The 22762-nt window shown below is 37.6% G+C and overlaps 2 protein-coding genes across 5 annotated transcripts; both read right to left on the reverse strand.

Moving 5' to 3' along the window:
* Window positions 1–36: 36 nt before the first annotated feature.
* pygb (phosphorylase, glycogen; brain) lies at window positions 37–10881 on the reverse strand. The gene is made up of 20 exons (XM_057343524.1): window positions 10551–10881; window positions 8247–8348; window positions 7790–7868; window positions 7594–7697; window positions 7052–7183; window positions 6867–6978; window positions 5516–5598; window positions 5053–5196; window positions 4876–4968; window positions 3749–3895; window positions 3495–3658; window positions 2962–3076; window positions 2744–2845; window positions 2463–2610; window positions 2228–2286; window positions 1884–2025; window positions 1577–1784; window positions 1347–1481; window positions 1103–1169; window positions 37–996 (listed from the first exon to the last, which is right to left on the reverse strand). Exons 1-20 carry the CDS (start codon window positions 10791–10793, stop codon window positions 844–846), a joined length of 2532 nt encoding a protein of 843 aa, XP_057199507.1. The 5' UTR covers window positions 10794–10881; the 3' UTR covers window positions 37–843.
* A 3292-nt stretch (window positions 10882–14173) lies between these two features.
* On the reverse strand, window positions 14174–21944 carry entpd6 (ectonucleoside triphosphate diphosphohydrolase 6). Of its 4 annotated transcripts, none has more exons than XM_057344712.1 (14): window positions 21804–21944; window positions 21122–21448; window positions 19997–20073; window positions 19776–19919; window positions 19407–19482; window positions 18216–18251; window positions 17907–17995; window positions 17134–17213; window positions 16212–16276; window positions 15601–15702; window positions 15332–15493; window positions 15181–15237; window positions 14891–15006; window positions 14174–14705 (listed from the first exon to the last, which is right to left on the reverse strand). In XM_057344712.1, exons 2-14 carry the CDS (start codon window positions 21384–21386, stop codon window positions 14613–14615), a joined length of 1362 nt encoding a protein of 453 aa, XP_057200695.1. In that variant the 5' UTR covers window positions 21387–21448; window positions 21804–21944; the 3' UTR covers window positions 14174–14612. The 4 variants fall into 4 exon arrangements, with proteins under 4 accessions (XP_057200695.1, XP_057200694.1, XP_057200696.1 ...); XM_057344711.1 differs by having other exon boundaries at window positions 21799–21944; XM_057344713.1 differs by having other exon boundaries at window positions 15332–15472; window positions 21712–21944.
* Window positions 21945–22762: the final 818 nt, after the last annotated feature.

Raw genomic sequence — 22762 nt, forward strand, 5'->3', positions numbered from 1 at the left:
GCTGCCATGTATCCTGTTAACAACACGTGTATGAAATGTTTACAAAAGGACATTTTTATTCGTTTTTAATATTGCACTGTAACACACAGGCACCTTTTAACTTATATGTGAAAGCTTACATTTATAAAACATCCATCATGTGGATACTGAACACTGTGAGCCAGCAAATGTGTCACGTACAGAATCAACATGCATAATGGAGTATAACGTTAATGCTGTTTGCATTTAAGGCGGTTCAGTTCGATTACAGGTTACAGAGCACTACTGTACTGTATGTATTTTAATGCAGAAAGACACATTTCTACTGACTTCACACACATCAGCGTCTGCGGTTTTTAAAGCTAGTAAAAATACGCCTAAACCACAAAATATTTAGGGGATCTAGTTGTATCTTACTGTTTTTGAAATCTTAAAGTTGTAAGGAGTCTCAATCCCCACCTTAAAAGGTAGCATGAGTAAAGCATAAAAACAAAGACTTTACAAAGAGAAGCAAGTTTAGTTTTGTTAGAAGAGAGACTAAACCAAGCGTCTTATTTTACTGAGACAGGCCTGAATTAGTCTCGTATTACCAACAACTCGCATGCGAATAAAGGTATTACAGCACATGAAAGTAACAGTATCCTAACAGTGATTGCAAATATGTCTACGGTGTAAGTATTTTCCTTGAGTGTATGTTATATTACAGTAATGCACTTCAAGCAGGTTCCACCTGTATTTATGCATAGTTAGAGACAACCTGAAGTTTTCAATCAGGTGACATCAGTCAAGGCACACCAACACAATGACGGAGGTTCAGGGTGAGGCGAGCACGTTCCACTGACATCATCAAACCACTGAGGTTCCTCATTCACGAGGTTCATTGGGTGGTGGGATCTTCACATCAGACGGCTCCACCCCCCAGATCTCGCGGGCGTACTCTGTGATAGTGCGGTCACTGGAGAACTTTCCAGAAGCGGCAATGTTCTTGATAACTTTTTTGGTCCATTCTTTTGGATTCTAAAATAAAAAGTGGACAGGTTAACACGGCCAAAGAAAAAGGAGGTCATTTACACCAATTAAATCACAACAATTGTGATTTCATAAATATTACTCATTAACTCACCCTGTAGAGTTCATTAACTTTCTCTTGACAGCTGATATAAGACTCGTAATCTGCAAACACTTTGAACCTGTGAAAGAAAAAAGCAGCTATTATAAACTCATGCGAATGCTAAAAATAGTGATATGAATAATTGACTGCTAACTTATAATTGATTGACTTTGTTAAATTATTTGGCTAAAATCTTTAGCAACCTATCAAAGCAAACTGTTATTTAAACAAGAACACACTTGCAATAGATACTCACCTATCATGATTCATCAACATATTGACCACATCTTTGAAAAGGTCAGGCTCTTTGGGGCTGAAGAATCCAGTGCTAATCTGATCCATCACCTGTTTCAACTCAGGCAGGCGCTCATAATATTCTCTGGCATTATATCTGGATGACAAAAAAACTCAGTTGATTGATCTTATATTTCTGATTTTATTAAATGGCTGATCTTATCTATTAAAATTAACTTAACCCTCTCTTACCCCTTTCTGTCCATGGCCTCCACATCCTTCACCATCATGCCAAAGATGAAGAGGTTTTCCTCTCCTGCTTCTTCTGCCATTTCCACGTTGGCTCCGTCCATAGTGCCGATGGTCAGAGCGCCGTTCAGCATGAACTTCATGTTTCCTGTACCGGAAGCTTCTGTACCTGCCGTGGAGATCTGCTCGGAGAGGTCGGCGGCAGGGATGACTGAAGTGCAAAACACATTATGAATAATCAGATGCTGTCCAAAATACATTCCAAAATAACACATCTGTGTGCCTGTGTTAGCGTGACGTGTTAACTCACTTTTCTCAGCCAGTGAAACCCTGTAGTTTTCCAGGAAAATGACCTTCAGTCTGTCTCCCACAATGGGATCATTATTCACAACGTCCCCTACAGATGTGACGAGTTTGATGATCATCTTTGCCATGTGATAGCCTGGTGCTGCCTGTAGGGGGCAGTGGAAGTTAGGGAAAAAACAACTTTAGATGGAAAAATTGTAGGTTTCGAAAACAAAATTTTATAGGGTACTCCTATATATTATTAATATTATACTTTTCTTCCAGCAAAAAAATCTAAATGTTTATATATTTGTATTTAAAATAATTAAGGTTTTAAACACAATTATTAACTAATTTGAATTGACATACCTTTCCACCAAACATTACGGTCCTGGGAACAAACTTCTTGTTCGGTTCCTTCTTGATTCCTATGAAGAGATATATTAAAAATATATATGAATCATTCAGAAAACTCCCTCATTAAAGTAAAACCTACAAATCAAAATTAAACTGTTAAAACGGTTTCGAAAGATCCCAGTTCCTCCGTCTTCTAAACAGGTGGCAGTGATTTCCACCTGTACGGTGTGTATATGTATGTGCTTACTGTTGTAGAAAGTGATGACATTAAGACAGTTGAGCAGTTGTCTCTTATACTCATGAATTCTCTTGACGTGAACGTCAAATATGGACTCTGGGTTTATCTTCACTTTGTATTCATTCTCCAGATACGCTGCAAACTTCTGCTTATTCTCCTAAATATAAATCATGAAAAGAGCATGTATTATTCTACATATTTCTCCATTTAAAATTGTTATTCATAATATCAAATACCAAGGAAGGGAGTTTAAAAAAAGTATTTCTAAACAAATGTGGCCACATGCAGACCTGTTTAACTTTGGCCACATCCCGAATGAACATTTCATCATCAAGGAAGTCCAACAGCTTTCTCAGTTGGAACAGATCTGTCAGAAAATCCTCACCAATTTTCTGCAAAAACAAGCACAGCACAGTAAAAATGCATTACACTTGAGAAGAGTGGACAACAAAACAGTTTACAATGCACATGTTTGTATTTGTATGCTTTAAAAAAGGAAGGCTATTACCTCAGCGATGATGTCAGCCAGGCCGGGGTTACAAAGCAGCAGCCAGCGGCGAGGTGTGATGCCATTTGTCTTGTTCTGAAATTTCTCAGGTTCTATGTCACAGAAGTCCTTAAACCTTAAATCAGATTTATGCAAAGATTTGCTTTTTACGAAGAATATCCCTGAAGAGTGTAGTTAGGAAATAAGGATAATGTACAGTCAGCATATTCATGTCACTTCAAACCTGTATAACTTTCTTCTGCAGAACACGAAAGTTGGTCACCAAAAAAAAAACACTGGAGCCCAACGACTTCCATTGTATGGACACAAAACCACCAAGACATTTCTCGAAATCTCTTTCTGTTCCACAGAAGAAAGAAGTGATGAGGTTTGAATATAGGTGACTAAATGACCGAATGTTTGTGTGAATTATCCCTTTAAGAATGGGTCGAGTTCTGATCATCCTTTTGGGTTTTCATTTCTAATGGCCGACAAACTGTACGTCATTCCTTTCATAAAAAGCTGTGCTTTAGCGACTGGTATATTTTACTCACACAGTGTTTTTGACAATCTCCGAGTGAATCCTTGCGACTCCGTTGACAGCGTGTGAACCTACCACGCAAAGGTGTGCCATGTTGATTCTCTTTGGATCGCCCTCCTCGATAAGAGACATCCTGCATAACCGATCAACATCGCCTGGATACAGCGCAGAAATTCTCTACAATAGAGCATCAGATTGAACAGATTCATCACGTACGGCATGTTGTGGATATCTGCATCATGCGAGTGGGCAGGCAGATGTCCTTACATCCAGATGTCGCTGGTTGATCTCATAGATGATCTGCAGGTGACGTGGTAAAAGCTTCTCAAACAAACAAACAGGCCAGCGCTCCAGAGCCTCGGGTAACACTGTGTGGTTTGTGTACGCACATGTCTTTGTGGTGATCTCCCATGCCTACACAAAAACATTAAAGCATAAACATATCCACTTCTACTGTAAAAGAAATACAGTTTCTGGGGAAACTCTGACAAGAACGTTACACTGCAAAAAATGACTTTCTTACTTAGTCTTTTTTTCTTGTTTTCCAGTAAAAATGTCTACAAATTCTTGAATCAAGATGCATTTTCTTGATGAGCAAAAAGTCGTTTTTAGTAAAAAAATATCAAATTTCTGTGAATTTGTGCTTAAAACAAGCAAAAAAATCTGCCAATGGGGTAAGAAAAATAATCTTGAATTAAGGTTTGAGTTAGTCACTCAATTCAAGATTATTTTTCTTACCCCATTGGCAGATTTTTTTTTGCTTGTTTTAAGCACAAATTCACTGAAATTTCATTTTTTTTTTTACTAAAAACAAGACTTATTTTCTTAGGTCAGTTTGCTCATTAAGAAAATGCTTCTTGATTCAAGAATGTTTAGACATTTTTACCGGAAAATAAGTAAAATAGACTTAGTAAGAAAGTCATTTTTTGCAGTGTAGACGTGAGAGAATGATTATTTAATATGTCCGTATCTGGATTTATATTTTAATTTTGCCAGTGTGTCTCAGCTTTTTACATCACCAAAATAAAATATACTAAAAAATACTACATTTCCTCCAAGCTACTGCAGTGTGCATTGTTTTTCCTCTCTATACCCAATAAGAACTTCAGACATACAGTACTTCCTTTAGATATTTTTCCAAATAAATTACAGCGGTGTAAACAATACTTTTTTCATTAAAAATACTATGCCTGTTAAGCATGTCAGCATGACCAAGAGGAAAAAAGCAAATACAACGAATGTGAGAATGGTGAAAGTGCATGTTAAAGCATCAGTTTGAGACATAGGAGTGTCTTATCGGGTTTTTTCAGCACATGAAGAATCATCAATGACTAAATCATTAATAAACGTCAGTTCTTTATCTTTAATCTGATAGTCAAAACACTTTTTCACACCTTTTCCCAGTCCAGACCTTCTACATCCATCAGGATTCTCATGAGCTCAGGAATCGCCAGCGCTGGATGGGTGTCATTCAATTGGATCGCCACCTGGAAATGTTTCAAAAACATTTAAAATGTTTAAAGACATTCATTTAAACAGCAATCAGTTTTCTGTCCGTAACATCGTTTTACCTTGTCAGGGAACGCCTCAAAAGAGGTGCGCACAGGGTCTCTGCAGCCGAACTTTGATGATTTAAACCGTCTGATAATATCCTGAAGTGTAGCAGCCACCACAAAGTACTCCTGCTTTAACCGAAGCTCTTTTCCTTCAAAAAACTGACACACACACACACATAAAGAAAGTTGATTTTGACCACAGGGGAACTTTAATACTTCCCTAGTGTATAATATTTCACACATATTTTATCTGCTTCAGCCTGCCAGCTCAAACATACTGTAGTTGCAGTAGATACCAGTGTCTTTGCCGTCTAAACGCACATACGTAGACTGATACTATAAATATGGGTTATTGTAGTAACTGATCCACACACACATTCATGCTCTGTTCACTCTCTCTCTCTTTCTCTATACGCGACATTCCCCTCAAAGTGATACGCACAAATCTCACAAAGCGCTTTATAACAGTTGCTCTTACATTGTCATTGGGGTAGAGCACTCGTGAGATGTTCTCCGCCAGGTTTCGGTCCAGAACAGCCTGGATATAATCACCCACATTAACTAGAAAAAAAGAAGAATATAAATCAATTCTGAAATGAACCGTCATACAGTATTTGTCTGTTTAAAGAATTACCCTTAGCTTTTGGTCATACAACAAAGTAATTCAACGCAACTTAGAAATACTATTCAGAGGCCTTTAGAGCATGCAGGGTCCTCTCATACAGAGCGTATCTATGGGTTACACTGGCCCGATGCCAGCTGCACTCCTGTTTCTGTGCTCTTGCGACATTGCATTGGAGGAGACGACTATATTTAGTATTCTACACAGAAACCATTTTCCCAGGAAACAAGTTCACTCTTATTTAAACTCAAGCCTGGAGGTAAGCTGAAACTACATCATCATTGATGCAACAAGTAACACTGTTTACCAAGTACTTTATACGAATATCTAGAACGGCAAGGATCGAATTCGCTTAATTAATTAAATAAAAAAAAGTGATTTGAAGCAAAGCACACAATACATGAAAATGTGAACACTTCGTGTTTATATGCAATGTCTCACTTAAAGGAACAGTTCACCCAAAAATGAAAATTCTGTCTTCATTTACTCACCCTCAAGTTGTTCCGAATCTGTATGAATTTCTTTGTTCTGTTGAACACCAAAGATGATATTTTGAAAAATCTAGGAAAGCAAACTGTTGTTCTGGGGCCCTTTTGACTACCATTGTCAATTTTCCTACAATGGTAGTCAACGGTAGTTCCAAGCATTCTTCAAGATGTTTTGTTTTTTTGGGTGAGCTGTCCCTTTAAAGTCCCAGTGAAATTAAAAATGACAACTCTTATTTTTTCATGAAATATTGCAACGTTTATAGTAAATAGCTTACCAATGTGGGTCATTTTCTTTTTAAAACTCATGTGCCTTCATAATCTTCAGTTAAAATCTGAAAATGCACTTCCGCCCTGAAATGACTATCCATCTTGAATGACGTAAATTAGACGGCTTGGCCAGAGCATCCGTTAACTCCTCCCCTTCAACTGTCAATCTGCTACCAGTTTTAGTTCAAAATCAATGCAACAGCTGTTTTTACACATCCAATCAATTGGCAGTGAAAAACGCAAGCCACGTCCACTAATTTCTCCTTTGAAATTCCTTTTCACTCGGAAATGTGTCAGAATACGGAAGTAAAAACGATCGCAACTTCTGGTTCACGGGGAATTTAAGTTAGCAAAACTGACATACTGCGCTCAGATCAGGTCGGTCCGCACAGATTCATTACTATAGCCATATGTGGAAAAAAACACATATACATGTGTTCGTGTGGACTTACATTCTTGCAGGTTGAAATCATTAGGTGCTTTGGCCGACCACAATCTCATAGTGTTTACAGTGTTATTTTTATAACCAGGCACAGGAGTGTCATAGGGCATCGCAAGCACCACCTGGCAAAACGAAAAAGGGTTACAAAGAGATACCAAAAACAATAAGAGGAGAGAAAGATGATGTTTGACTGACCTGGGTGCCAACCCACTTTGGTCCTTCATGTGTTTGCTCCACTCGGCCATAGAAATGCACAGGCAGCATGTACTCTGGACGGGCCTTTTCCCAGGGGTTACCATAGCGAAGCCAATCATCAGCTTCCTCTACCTGAACATCAGTGTTGCATACTTTATTGTACAAAAATGTTCTAGTCCAATCTTGATAATATTGAAGATGCCATAACATTAAACAAACATTAAAGTGATAGTTCACCCAAAAATTGTAATTCTGCCATTATTTACTCACCCTCTTGTCATTTCAAATCTGTATGACTTTCTTTCTTCCGCAGAACACAAAAGAAGATATTTTGAAGAATGTTGTTAACTGGCCCCAATTCACTTGCATTGGTTTTATGTCCATATAATAGAAGGGAATGGGGGCCAGTGCTGTTCCGTTACCAACTTTCTTCAAAATATCTTCTTTTGTGCTCTGCGGAAGAAAGTCATAAAGGTTTGAAATGACAAGAGGGTGAGTAAATGATGACAATTTTGGGGTGAATGATCACTTTTTTGGATTACCTGCCAGCCGCCGTTGATCTTCTGATTGAAGATGCCAAACTCGTAACGAATGCCATAACCATACGCTGCCAAACCCAGAGATGCCATAGAGTCCAGGAAACAAGCTGAGAGAGAACAAGAAAATTCAGACATCAAACACCTATTACGACTCTGATAAAGAGAGCCATGGATCACACAGGGTGGGAAAGTTTGACACCTGCTAGGCGCCCAAGACCCCCGTTTCCCAGTCCAGCATCTTCCTCAATCTCCTCCAGCTCTTCCAAATCCAGTCCAAGCTGAAGAACAGTAACATCATGTCAAATTAATCAAAGAATAAAAATAAAACATGTTACTGCAAAATGTTTTATTACAAAATCTAATTACTAATCACTAACTAACACTATTATGCAAACATTGTGCAGTTCAACGTTTCAGCAATTTCCGTATTGTCATGCTTAAAAAGGAAGGTTTCACGTCAACAGTTTTGCAAGTCACAAATGCAACAAATGATCTCTACATCCCCTATGAGTACTCTGTCCCTATGAGTACTCTGTGGGTGAGCAGAGGAAAACAACAGCTGTTGCCAAAGTTTCAGGTTGTTTAAGATCAAAAACTACTCTAAGCAGTATGTAATGTGGTATACAGTACATATAACGTAATAAATGGCACTTTACTTGGTAGATGGCCTCATCACATGCATTCTGCAGCCCGAGATTAATCATTGTGTTCTGTAGAGTTCTGCCCATATAAAACTCCAAAGACAGATAGTGAATGCGCTGAAACAGAGAGAAAAACACATTTTTTAAGCAAAACTGAACAGAAAAGAAAACTCATGGATAATCATTGGTTTTGAATACCAATAACTAGAGCAAAAAGTGGCCGATGTCTAATATATTAACAACATGTTAAACATGCTGGTCATGTCTCTTGTAGATTTTTTTCATGATTAGCTTTAACATAAGTAGAGGGTTTTTCCTGCATAGAGAAACTGGAGGCGCCCGCCTCCGTCAAACGTCGTGCCGCCTCTGACTCTCGCCAAAATTATGTCGGGTGTCTTCACAAGAAATGCTTCGTGTATTTAACAGACTGTCATTTGTAACTGCAGTTGCGGCATTACGCCACAATGGAGGCGCTGTTTCATTATCAGCACACTGAGGCGCTAAAAAGAGTTGCAGAACAAGAGCCAGCCTGTGTTTTACACGGCTGTTTGTTTTGCATCCAAGTACGTTTCATTTCTTGAAATTTCTTAAATTAACATGACGCACATCATTGTAATGTCTTTAGCTGTGCAGTTGGATCGTTGAATCAGCGTATACTGTACACAGCGAGTTCGCCAGTATGAACGCACATTGCGTTCAGAACGACTCGCACACGAATGACTCATTTGAACCGATTCATTTAAACTATTTAACTATTCAGTCACTAGCGAAAATAAGAGATAATTGAATCATTTAAAGTGAACCACAGAGAATGCAAGATGTGAATGAGCTTTGCTCATTTAATAAGACTGGTTAATTCAGTTGGCTATAGTGGGCTAAAAAGTTAGTTGAAAAGGATAAAAAAGCTTTATTTGATTAAAAAAAATGTCTGTTTGGTTGAATAAAAGTCATGTTTTATATAACTTGATAATTGTCATTTTCATCTAATTTCATCTAAGGCAGGAAAAACCCTGAAGTACATTCATTCACCTCTTCACACTGGGAGGAGTTTGTTGCCTGCAGTTTAAAATTCACACCGATGTACATTTGACAGAATTCCTTTAACACCAAAGTCTTGAGTCAATACAAAAAGCACACAATGTTAATCACTTTATATGTCTACATTTAATGACACTCCAATGTGTTATCGTTCTTCCAAGAATCTGACCCTTGAAACTAAACTTGACACTTAGCACTGAATGTTTACATTCCTATAAATACAGTACTCCATGTGTTTTTCCATATAAAGATATCTGGTTCCATTCAGTGATATTTTGACAGAAGAGAAAAACAGTATTTCTGTGCTGCTGTAAAAGCAATCACAAATCTCTAGAAAGCCAAAAGCACTACGCAAAAATGCCACTAAAACACCATTTTTACTATCGATTCCATTATTAGATTTCATGTTTGGCAAAACACATCATAACATTAAGAATATTTTAATGTGATTTATCGAAAAAGATCCACAAAAGATTAAGTGACTGAACACTGTTCCACTTTCCCAGGTCACATGTTTATCAATAGCCATGAGTGACTTTGCACACAGAGCATCTGTCAATTTATATTCCAATTGATTAAATAAGGCCCATTATCTTATACTTGGGATGACTATAGTATACTATATAGTGTAGTCTGTACAAACTTTATTAAACTGAGGGAATTATAGGCGGTTGCAAAACACTACATTATTAAAGGTGAGCTAATGTGACCACACTCTTCCAAGAAAAACAGACCAACAGCTGACCCAACACATCTGCTGGACCATAGGACCAAACTGATGGCCAGAGACCACATGAAGAGGAAACAAACAGAGTAGAGTAGAAGAGTAAACCTTTACAATACAAATGTTATTGGTTTCCATTAGAAATGCCATTATGAACCATCAGCTTACCATTAAAAACACTACAAAATTCCTGTGTACTGTCTTGGGCCTAAATCCAGTAGGATTTGGTGGATGTTGTCCACCAGATAACATCCCACCAATATAACACATTGTACACATTAAAACCAACATAATTCCCCTTATAACCATTAAATCGTTTAGAAGTTTCTGTGGTTTTATTATGTTTTCAGCAGCAGGGAATAGATATGATTGTTTCGTGTAGTGAAGCTTCTAACAGGCCATGTTAACAGCAAAGCAGTGTATTTTTGCATTTTTCCTTTCAGTCAAAAACGTGCAATTTATCCGTTTATTATTGAATTATTTCTTTGTTGCTTTCAATATGCCATGTCCCACAACTGCAGCACTTCCTGCCCAGCACAGGGAAGTGGATATCTTACCTTCGGGTCCTTTTCATAGTAATACTGCTGAGTGCGGATCCAGCGGCCCACCAGGTGATCCCGGACCGTGTGCGCCAGTGCGAAGTAATAGTCGCGTGGAGTGGACACATTGCGGTCTTTTACCAGAGTAAAGTGAAGATGCCTGTTAAAGCTCTTTTTGATTTCGACAACATCTCCCAGGCCAGCTATACCGCGGACACTGATCTGCTTTCGCTTCTCCTGGTCGGTGAGAGGTTTGGACATGTTGTCAAAGCGGTTAAAACGCAAAGAATGAAAGTTTGGACCCTTCACTTGTTCTGCACAGCTTGGTGCGGTGGTGTGTTCTCGAGACACGCCCCTGTGTCAAAGGAGCAGATGGTGGGCGGGACTTATGTTGTGCCCGTTTATTGGCCAGTGCACCACCCTAATCGCGTCTCTATAGGCTGAGTCAAATGTCAATCAACTCCCTTTGTCAGCTACAGGTTTCCGTTATTGTTTACGACTGTAGAAACAGCAGCGTTTGAGCAACACCTTTTACCTGAAATTATATTTTGTAATGTTGCTTTTTCCAAAATGTGCTGAAGTAGTTTTCTATTGCATTTGTTTGATTTTACAAGGACAAATTTGTCATTTTTTCTTCTTAATTTGAAGAAAGCAATAGAAGCCGTATCACAGACATTCTAGTGGCTATAATGGGAATTGTGTTGGTTTTTAACGGAAATCATGGTCTTGTGTGTCTCTACTGTTGATGTGTGGGGCTCTATCGATGGGACGTTACCTGGAATAAGGGAGCTCATGTTGCGTTAAGACACGTCGGATTTTGGGAAATTGCCCAAAATGTGATATTTCCAATCACAAACCCGGAAGTAACGTCTGGATTTAGAAACATTAAAAGTATTTAGTAACAAAAAAAAAACATGAATACTAATGATTTAGTAGCATAAAACATTGCAAGTATTTATTAACAGAAAACCAGCGACTTTTCAGAAAATATTTCCGGGTTAGGTGGGAAATATCCTAAATCCGACGTGTTTTAAACTCATCACAACAAACCCAAGGCCCAAAACACACCACATAAATACATTTTGTGCTGGTTTTATTGGTAAACACCTCATGGCAGGTAAATTTCCCTTATTCACGGTGTCCGCGGGGTCTTAAAAAGTATTAAAAGTTGATACTTAAATTTAGCGAAAATTAAGGCCATTAAAAGTATTAAAAAGTCTTAAATGCCATTTTCCAAAGTATTACATTTTGTATCGTTTTTTCATATTTGTCCAAAGTACGGATACACTGTATTTTTGGCAACCGAAAATAGCAAAAAAAGCATGACAGGTGATATGATCAACCCGCGCAGAGAGCGAGAGAGAGGCGCGCGCGCTTTATTAATGCGGCAAAAGGAGAAAGACACAGCACGGGACGGAACATGACGCGCCGGAGTACATTTCTGAATGAAGCGTCTTTACCGGTCGGTAACTTGTGTACTTCAGACTGGAGCGGGCGGTCTGACAGAAGCCCCACCGCTCGCGACATCCTTTGACATCATACAGTGGTCGCGTGCACACAATTCCCTATACTTAACAACTTGTCAAAGTATGTTCTGTGCACCCCGGCCACGAGTGCACCTTCTGAGAGAACAATCAGCTTTTGTGGGTGGAGTTTGGAGGAGAGACGTGAACTGAAATGGTTGTCAGTCAGAATTGCTTGCATCGATGTTTCTTTTTCTTTAAATAATTTTGCAGTGTAGCCAATAATAATGCCAACAGTTTTCGTTTATTAATAGTTTTAGCTTCTAATGTTGAAGGACAGTACATTCTCAGTACTTCAGCAGTCAGTTATGGGCCTTTTATAGGCTATTCAAGAAGGGAGAGGGCTCAAATTTTGTTTTAATTTAGCCTACCCCTTTTGAAAAAAACAGCATGCTGGGTAAGGTATGTTTTGATGCTGGTTTGACCAGCTAAGGACCAGCACATTGCCATCTTAAACCAGCACATGACCAGCTTAAATCAGCATCAAAACATACGAAACTAGCATATGCTGTTCTTTTTCCAACAGGGACTTGTTTTGCTCAATTTTATTTTAAGTTATATTGTATTATATTGAAAAGCAAGACAAAATACGTATAAAAAGCACATTTTGACCATTCAGTTTATGCAATAGTGAAAAAATTGGCTATATAAAGAATAAATGAGAAAAGCCGTGCTCGGTATTCGGCCAAGTGTTTCATTTTTATTCGGCCTCGACCAAGAATTTTCACTTCCGTGCATCCCTAGTCCATTTACACCCGGTTGTTAAACAACATGGTTGGAGGATAAAGAGTTGGAACCACGGCTGAGGGCCATTTCTGGGAATACCGTGAGGTGTACTGCTCCGTGTGTCGGAAGGCGTTTAGTGTAGCCTCGTTTCTCTTTCTAATAAACCTTGCATTGGGTTAGTCACTCAATTAATTCTCTTGTGCTTCGTTCCCACCCTTCTAAATTATGTTTAATTAATAATGAGTTATTACAAACCAAGACTGTTTAGTTGTGCTATCTTACAATCATTATATTGTAAATGCAAGTTAAAGTGTCGCCAATGTAACCGATTAGAACAAAAAAGTGGCGATGAGGTCTTAAACTGTATGGAAAGAGTCTTGAAAAAGGTCTTAAAAAGTATTAAATTTAGCTCCAAGATTCCTGTATATACCCTGTTATTACACTTTTGCGTTTTCTAACATGGTTCTATTGCAGTCTAAATCAAGGAACTTGCCTTATATGGAACCAGCCTTTAACCAACCAATAGAAAACATCCAAGTGGGAGGAGACTGATTCATAAGTAGAGGCGTGTATGTACTCTTTCTGGATCACTGACATGAAACATCAAACAGTGTCCACTGTTTATTTATCCGAAGACTAAAGTAACTTTCAGGAATTGAGATTATCTTCACACACCAGATGCTCTGTTACCAGATAAAAGGTAGTTTTGTGAACCAATACACAATGTTGTATTAGACCACAACACTTTTGTCATGGCTTCATTGCTGTCTTCTGACGTCCCACATTACACGTTTCATCATGTCAACAGACAAGGAAAAGGAATAATATTCATTGAGTATTTTGTAATTTCGATACTGATTAATAAAGGGATCACAATTTCTAAAGACCTCACGCTATCAGTAACAATCAGTAGTTGCAACATTTGTACTGCTATAAACCAAGATGAACATCCTGGCCAGCCCTGTTGATCCTGTAGTGTTGTGACACCGGCTGGTGTTGTGTCAGAGAAGAAGAGCAGCGTGTTTGTGTACAGTGGCTGAAGGATGTGACAGGACTGAACACAAGACAGACCACATCCTGTTGTGTCAATAGTTTGTAGCCTTCTCGTGACCTTTTTTTGTAAATGTTCTTCTTCCTATCTTGCTTTGCATTACATTCTATTTTATTAAGGGTCTACATTAAATAACAATTGCTATTTCTATAGCAATGTGTATATGTTTAGCAGCAATATAAACACCCTTGCATTACAGTAAAGGGGCGACTTTGACAGTTGCCTCTCAGTTTTGTAGCATTAGCTTCACGTCGGGCCCCCAAAGATGTCCTTTGTAAATGTCTTTTAAAAACACCGATCTGCCTATATATCCATCATAAGAACAAAAAAGCACATTCTTGTTTAGTTGTCCTCTTTATTCTTTGATCTTATTTGCTCTGAGAACAAATGATGTAGTAAATTATCCCACATTTTTTTGACATATGAAATAGTACATTACACTAACATACAAACAACAATGTAAATGAAATGAGCAATAAAAATAAAATAATCAAGTGTTTTTATAACAGTTTTATGCAGTTAACCCTGACTAATGATACTGTCAAGCAGTGAAAACCCAAACCTGATATGCAATCAATATTGTACATACATTTTACCTTCATATAGCTTAACACCAGAGTATGAAAACTGACACATTCATAAAGAGGTATGTATAAAACTCACATTTTGGATAAAGACAAGGCAAATACAATCGATGTTGAGATTTTCCCAGAGCATAAAAAACCAGTCAGTGCTTTACGGGGTTTACTGGAGTAGTACAAATGTCAGGAGTGTCTGCTTTTAGCACGTTCCTTGCTTACGGATCGACTCGATGCAATGAAAAGTGGCACCGAGGGCCCAGCTGGTCTCCACGTCATTTATCTTTCTTGCCAGCTGAAATGTAAAAGAAGAGTGTTACACAGGACATAAAAATATCAATGGCATTTGTTATCTTGAGCTTTAAAGATCACCCATTTATAGTATTTGTTATCCCTATACAAGTGTTGAAATCTGTGTCCAAAAGTCCCTTCAAAGCAACTATTTTACAGTTCAGGAAGCATAAAACAACAGCGACCCACCTTTAGCTCTTTATCAGGAGAAAAGCCGAGCTCCTGGAGGAGAACCGAGACATAGGTGAGATCCAAACACAAGAACGGATTCTCTTTTATTTCTCCGGCGGACATATTATTGCACACTGCAGAATACACACAAGAATAACACCATGTTCATTTTTAGTTCTGAAAACATTTTTTATATAGAATGACAAATCCACCATTTCAAATCCCTACTTTAAACGTGTCATTGTTACTCAAAACCCATTTGCATACATTTTTACAAAACACAACAACATCCTAACAAGCAGGCTCACCTGTTTTGGCACCTTCAATGTAATCCTTTACTTTTACTGTCCCTCCTGTGTTTTCATCTGAGTGTGTGTGAGAGAAAGAGAGAGAAAAAACCAGTCAGTGTAAAACAGAAAGTAAATGACAATCATAACAAATTCTAGATCAAATTCATACCAATGATGCCGAGATCCACAGCTCTGTCATAGTAGTATGAGAATGCGTAGAAGTCAACGTCTTTAACTTCCTCTGCTTCTCTCACCCGTTTGTAAATCATCTTTTCTACTTTTCTCAAGCATGACTCATAGATGGGCTCTCCTGGAACAGAACACACATGAGCTATTCCAACAAATATAAAGAAAACAGTTTTACTACATATTATTGTAACAGTGCTATGAAATAGTGAATCACGGAGCCAATACGAAGAGGAATCGGGTAATACATACCTGCTTTCTGCCCTTTAAGTTTGTATATTACTTCAGCATGCTCCCATTGTCCAGAATAATCTGGGGCTAGACATGGACTCATCAGCTCTTGAGGTCCCTCTACTGAAAACAACAACACAGAAGTTATTTTTACAAGGTTATACCGTATTTTTGCTTGTAATCAGCATTTTTACTGCCACCTTGTGGTGAAATTTTGATACTGCAGCGGTGGAAAAATCTGGACAGGCTCTGCATCGCCATCTAGTGGCCGAACAAGAAAAGACATGTTCGTGCAATTATACACAGACATGCATGTACTTGTTCCTAATAATAATCTTAAAACCCTACTCGGAGAGAAGTGGGATACTCTGGTACATTGGAAACATTACAAACAATGAAATCTGATAACATTTCTAGTGTACCGACCGTACATTTCAATAATAAACTGCGTATAAAGGCGGTTCTCCTGATGACAGTGTTTCTCTCTGGGCTCAAACCGCAGCTAAATCAGTGCAACAGCTGGCCACCAAGGAATTAATCTTCAGGGCGTTATTAAGAGATTAGATAATGGCTTATTTATTGAGCGAATGAGGTCTTTAAAAGCCAAAGATGAGAGATTGTAGACCACATACAAGGCTGTGCTTCAATCCCTCCCAACACTGCAAGTCTGGCTGACATCAACCCCAGGCCAAGGTAACTACAGAGAGAGAGAGAGGGAAGATTAAGAGAATTTTATTGGAAGAGCAAAAGATACACTAAAATGTTTCTCATAATCTTAAAAATCTTTTGATCTGAAGGTATATGATAGATGTTTTGGTAGGCAAAATATTATAATATGCCAAAATCTTAGTTTATTTACTTACAAGACAACAATTTAGTTTAAAGTTGTTATTTTTTTAATTGATGATCTGGACGAAATACTGAAGAAAAACCGCCCTTAAGAGCTGTGCACATTTCTGTAAATTTTGTAAATAAATTATATTTATTTGTTTATTATATAAATATAAATATATTTATTTAGGATGCTTTTAGTCTATAATATAATTCCCAAAATTGCATATGCATTATTCCATAGTTTTGACGAGTTTACTGAAATCTGGGAAAAACACAAATAAAGAATGACTAAGTGACCCTAACCTTTAGAACGATAGTGTATACAAATTCAACAGTGCTTTTTAAATGTCAATTATTTCAGATGTTCGTTTTGATGTTCCATATTCTCCTTCCATGAATAACTAGTAATTCTAGTAATCTGGAGACTAGTACCGCGATGAGATTGTAATTGAAGGCTTGTGTGATTATGCTCTAATCAGAACACACACTGCCACATAAACACTTGTGCTGTATTTAAGGACTCCAGCGGTCCACACTAATCACTAAACTCACAGCTTCATATCCTAGAAAGTCCTGGCTGGAGGAACCAGCGGGTGGTAGTGTCAAACCTCGGGCAGAGGTTTAGCCCTAGTGGCAGAGCTCTCTTGATGCCATCTCTGGGCTGCGCAGGAGGATGAAAATTTTAGAAGGATATGTAATATCAAATCCCTGATGCCTTACCTGTGTGAGTAGAGGGCGTGGCTGATGTTGAACATTTGAAATGATGTCACATAATCAATGGGTGAGGTCTGAATGGTTTTCTGTGAGGAGAACAAATACAAACAATCTCATATTGACGTTATAAGTTATCTCATCTTTCTCTTAAAGCGACAGTTCACCCAAAAATGAATCATTTACTTACCGTACCCTGTATGACATTCATGCTTCTGTAGAACTCAAAAGAAGAACTTTTGAAGAATGTTGGTAACCAAACATCATTGACTTCCATTAAACGGACATGAAACCACAGAGACATTTCTCAAAATATCTTCCTTTGTGTTCCACAGAATAGTCATACAGGTTTTAAATGACATGAGGGAGAATTTTATTGTTGGTTGAACTATCTGTGTATGAGAATCCCATAGACTGACAAATATAATTTGTATTACCGTTACAACCCTATTAATCTATTTTTCCGTTCTACATACCAAACTACTTCATGTAAAGCTGTTTATAAGAAACTACAAGTTGCATTCTGCACGACAGAAACCATCTAACAACTAAAACTGGTTGTTACTTGTTACCATGTAAAACTAAATCGGTCTTCAATCCCTCCCCTACATGATCTGACCTAGTTCAAGAGTAAGAATGCGCAACAACCTTCATTTACGAGGCCTATCGGATTAGCGGTTCATTTGCTGATTAATGCATAAAATGAGAGGTCATCATGGTAGTTTGTTAAAAGAGGTTTGGCTTCATTGGGGGGGTGCATGTACTGTATATATGTGACTCACTTCCTCCTGTAGAGCAAAGGTGATCTGGGTTGAGCCCCCACCTAAATCCAGCATGCCTACTGTCGGAGTGTCTGAACCATGAAGACCACCTGTGCAAGAGAGGGAGAGAGAATTTCGAGAATTCTTCTTGTTGTGTACCACAGTTAAGCCTGGTCATCCTGTGGACAGAATCTCTAACAGAGAGCAACGGGACATACTGTAAAAACACTCAGTTGGATTAATTTAAATTTAAAGATAGTATGTGCTGGGTGATGATGGTTTTAATAGGTTTGTATTTGTGAAGTAATGGGCATAAAAAATATTGCTCACCTATTAAAAATTTGATGGTAATCCAAGCAGACATGCCTGTGTAAATGCAAAAACGTGTGCATTAATAGAAGATTAACTCCGACAGCAGACGAAGCAAGAATTCACTCAACATTACACATTACACCTTTAAAGTATATGAAATTCTCTGGTCAGTTACATGCATAACATGTATTTATCATTAACACGCTCAAAGAGACTCTGCAAGTGCATCGCTGCATCATTAAGATACTGTTAAACTTATAAATCGCCTGCTTGTTTTGAATGATGCTTGCTTCTTAACAAAGTAAAGAGCTTTAGCGCTCAGAAATAAGCAAACTCATTTAGTCTTTATAAACTCCATCACAGTCGTCCTCCTGACTCTATCACTTAAGGCATAGCATTAACAATAAGACTGCATGATTTGCTATGATGGAATAATCTGGTTGGATAAGCTCGAGAGTTGAGACTCACTGATAATGAGACTACATGATCCGTTTATGGGACTGTGCAGAGTCAAAGCATTCATTTTATAACAAAATTTCACAAACTACTATCCTTTTAGCGATCTGTGTATTAACAACAAAGCAATATTAACCTACTATCCAAAAATAGGCTTTTCTCTAAATGCAGTTTCCCCATGTCGGTTTTTTATCTTTCTGCCTTGCAAATATATGGCCGGTAATCTATTGAACACGGGACATTATGCCCTGAGCTCATTATGGTTTGTGCGAACTACTTTTAAAGGTCGGGATTAAGGCCCTATACGCATAATGTACTGTTAATATATACACAGCTGAAGCTATTACACAAGAAGATTTCAATTTCAACTATATCAAGCATGTAACCAGAGATGCTTTTAAATAGCTAAAGATCTCACAGAGAAATATCGGACATCGCCTGGTTTTACATTCCTGGGGATCGATCTCTGCCTGGATAAATTAAACCAGTGGGTCAAGCACAGCAACATTCTTGAGTCAGGTAATACAGAGGAAATAAAGACATTGGTGTCATTCAGTCTAAAAGAGAAAGACTTGACTGGTATGTGATCCATAAAAACATTTACAATGACACGAGAGACATATTACAACCTTTAAATTATACCTCGCAATTGACACTGCCATCTATTGCACAATGCTTGCATTTATAGTAATCGGACAGTCTATTTAAATGTATGAACAAATATGTAAGGCAAAAAGAGAACTGACACAGTACCTTCATCTGTACCGTCCATTATTGACACGCTGTCTGGGCTATAGAGGAACAAAGATTCGCTAAAGACCTCCCTCACCTGCAGCGGAGAGGATGACATATTAACCCAAAACCTCTTTATTACACAATTGATACTCTTTTTATCTCTTGCTACAACCACAGCAACACGCTCTAATCTAAGTTGAGTAGTTACATGAACACAGTTTGCTTATATTTGTACAAGTAATCATTTAGCAGATGGTTTTATCCATCGTCACAGGGTACAGTTATAACTCGGTTACAAAAGTCCTTCTGTGAATAATTTTTTTTTGCAAAACAAGTGAAGCCTAGGGCATTTATTAAAATGAAAGCACACTGAATTTTGGCTCTGACCTTGTCCAATAGGATGTTGGCCTTCTCACCAGGCAGCAGTCTGAGCCCGGCCGTCGCTCTGAGCATTAAAGGCGTGGAACTCCACAGTGTGTCAGGTACTTTGTCTTTGGCTACCTTCAACAGTTCCAACAGCCCCTCTTTACTCTGAAAAATAATATAACCAACTTGTAGTCAGAACACATATTAGCAGTACAGTTAACTTTGACATTTTGACTGGTTACCTTTTCTGGATCATCGGCATATGCAGACAGTCCAGGTTTTAATGCTCTAAATGTCTCCTCAGCTAATTTAGGAGCTTCTGTTGGTACAAAAAGACAAATGCAATCATATTTAAAAGTGAAGTCTTAGTTTACGTTGAAAATCTAGGATTCAAAATAGTTTAAATGGCAATGGACACAGTTGTAAAAGAATTTAAACATAGAAAAGTTATGATTAAAAAAATGTGGTTAACCCACAATAGTGCAAAATCAATAGCTTATGGGTATCTTCAAGATGGCATACACCAAAGTTTGTAATAAAAACCAATGCTTTATTTCCTAAACAAGTCTATCCATATTCTCAGTGCTCTCTTCCTCATCAGGAGACTTAGCAGGAGTTTGTATGTGAATGTGTGTGTCAGAGAGACACAAGCATAAATGACAGGTGCCTGCTGGCTCTTATAATATAACAATCTCAGGGTTTAAAAATAATAGCTAAAGCAGCACTTAAAGGGATACGTCACCCAAAATGAAAATTCTGTCATCATATACTCACCTTCGAGTTGTTCCAAATCTGTATAAATCTGTTCTTATGAACACAGAGAAAGATATTTGGAGGAATGCTCATAACCAAACAGATCTTGCCCCCCATTGACTCCCATAGTAGGAAAAATTACTATCATTTTTTTGTTCTGTTGAACACAAAAGAAGACATTTTGAAGAATGTAGGACAGCAAACAGTTCTGGGGCACTTTTGACTACCATTGTATCTTTTCCTACTATGGTTGTCAATGGGGGCCTAAACCTGTCTGGTTATAAGCATTCTTCCAAATATCTTTCTCTGTGTTCATCAGAACAAAGACATTTATACAGATTTGTAACAACTCGAAGGTGAGTAAACGATGACAGAATTTTCATATTTGGGTGAAGTATCCCTCTAACTGATGCGATAACTAAGCCATTGGATGGGCAGCGCTGTGCTAGATAGCAAAACTAATATGAGTGGATAACATTTTATTAAAGCTTGCTGGTCTGTTGTGCATACACAATTGAAGTTACCCGATTACAGTACATTTACAGAAGAAAAAAAACATTCTGAATCTGAAGTAATGAATCAGGTTGATTTGTGTAATAAAAAGGTTACCCTACCATTTGGCTCCACCTGGAATTTGAAGATGTGAATTCTGGTTCCAGTGCTTCCAGCATCAAACATAATTCCATACTGGAAATTTTCACTGACCACCTGAGCTGAGGTTAAATGTGTACGGGGATCATGGCTATACTGGGGCCGCTGGTCAGATACTGATGATTTTGAGCCATCGTAATGACGTTTGACATAGGTGAGGTAGACAACCAGGCACACCACAAACATAAAGATAAAAGCTAGCTTTGGGATCCTCATAATGGCAGACATTGGTACATTGTGTGGAATCAAATTCCAAATGCAGAAGGCTTCTTTTTAGTTCTCTCCACTACCTACGAAACAAAGAAAGGGGAAATAAAACACCAATAATATATTTGCTAAGGCTTTGATAGCTACTGATGTAAACAACACAAAATCTTTATCTCCCTCCCAGTCCCAAAGAAGAAGACACAGTGTTATTAAATTACGTACATTTTTCCATTTTAAAACAGTAACCGAGTAACAAGTGAGAACTACAACTTTATCGGAAGACGGTAAAGTAAAACATTTATCTTAATACTTTAAATTTGTAAGATATTGCTAACTATAAACATACCTTGCTCAAATGCTCATGTTAATGTTAGACAGTAGACAGATCACTGAGTCTTTACTTTTTTATTTTTAATATTTAAGGTTGTTATACCTAACTGTATTTGCTAATATCATAGTCCTCCCTCGGTTGAAAGTCGTGTTTCACGAATGGAAGAAAGTCCATGATCAAAGTTTGACACGACACGGATATTTTCTACGAGAAAATAAAAACTCTCCCTGTCTCATGGTGATGACGTCACTAACATCCGGCATGTAGATGACGTGGCGAGAACAATTGCGTCAGACATCGCAAACAAGCAAATACACACCCCTGCTTTTTCTTTTTGTTTAAACGTTCACATTTTGTTTAGTTTTACTACTGCCCCCTCAAATACACGAAAAGAAACATATTATATTATTAATTTTTCTAATTTATGCAAAAATCATATTAATTTCTACTATTGTAAATAACGAAATAGCCTGTAGTAAAACAAAAAAAAAAATTTTGGCTCTTGAATGAGATATTAATATTTATATGAAGACTAATTTTATTCAATATGATTTTCTATATGTAAATCCAATTATATTTTTTTCTGTAATGCTTGGCCATTATGTGAGTGTTTTTTGTAGTGTGCATTTATTGTAGTTTTAAAAAAGTAAAATGATCATTTGGAACAGATTACATAGTTATTTATTTTATAAATAAAATAGCACATGCATTAAAAGAAGTGGTTTCTTTGCAAACCAACATTTTCACATTTTGAAATGACTCTAAATTACATTTTAAAACACATTGAAAACATCATTTAAAGCACTGTCATGTAAGTCAATTTATTTATTCTTCCGCAGCTAACCTTAATATTGTGACTTTGTCACATTTTATTCCTGTGGCTTTGAACAATAAAAAATATGTGGCATGCCACATAAAATAGAATATAAAATATATATATTATATATGTTTCAATTTTTACATATTCCATTTGACACACAACTTTAAAAAGACTATCTATCTTTAGGCCTATGTGTAAAAAAGCCACTTACAGTACATTTGTGTTATATATTTAATTATCAGTGTT

The sequence above is a fragment of the Triplophysa rosa genome, linkage group LG10 (genome assembly GCF_024868665.1).
Source record: "Triplophysa rosa linkage group LG10, Trosa_1v2, whole genome shotgun sequence".
NCBI classification, from domain to species: Eukaryota; Metazoa; Chordata; class Actinopteri; order Cypriniformes; family Nemacheilidae; genus Triplophysa; species Triplophysa rosa.

Coding starts and splice junctions, on each gene's coding strand:
- pygb (XM_057343524.1), bottom strand. CDS start 10,793: ATGTCCAAACCTCTCACCGACCAGGAGAAGCGAAAGCAGATCAGTGTC. Junction 3,659..3,748: donor TCAACCAGCGACATCTGGAT/GTAAGGACATCT, acceptor GCTCTATTGTAG/AGAATTTCTGCGCTGTATCC. Junction 2,287..2,462: donor TGTCATCACTTTCTACAACA/GTAAGCACATAC, acceptor ATCTCTTCATAG/GAATCAAGAAGGAACCGAAC.
- entpd6 (XM_057344712.1), bottom strand. CDS start 21,386: ATGTCTGCCATTATGAGGATCCCAAAGCTAGCTTTTATCTTTATGTTT. Junction 15,703..16,211: donor AGGGATTGAAGCACAGCCTT/GTATGTGGTCTA, acceptor TGTTGTTTTCAG/TAGAGGGACCTCAAGAGCTG. Junction 14,706..14,890: donor CTCCTGATAAAGAGCTAAAG/GTGGGTCGCTGT, acceptor TTTACATTTCAG/CTGGCAAGAAAGATAAATGA.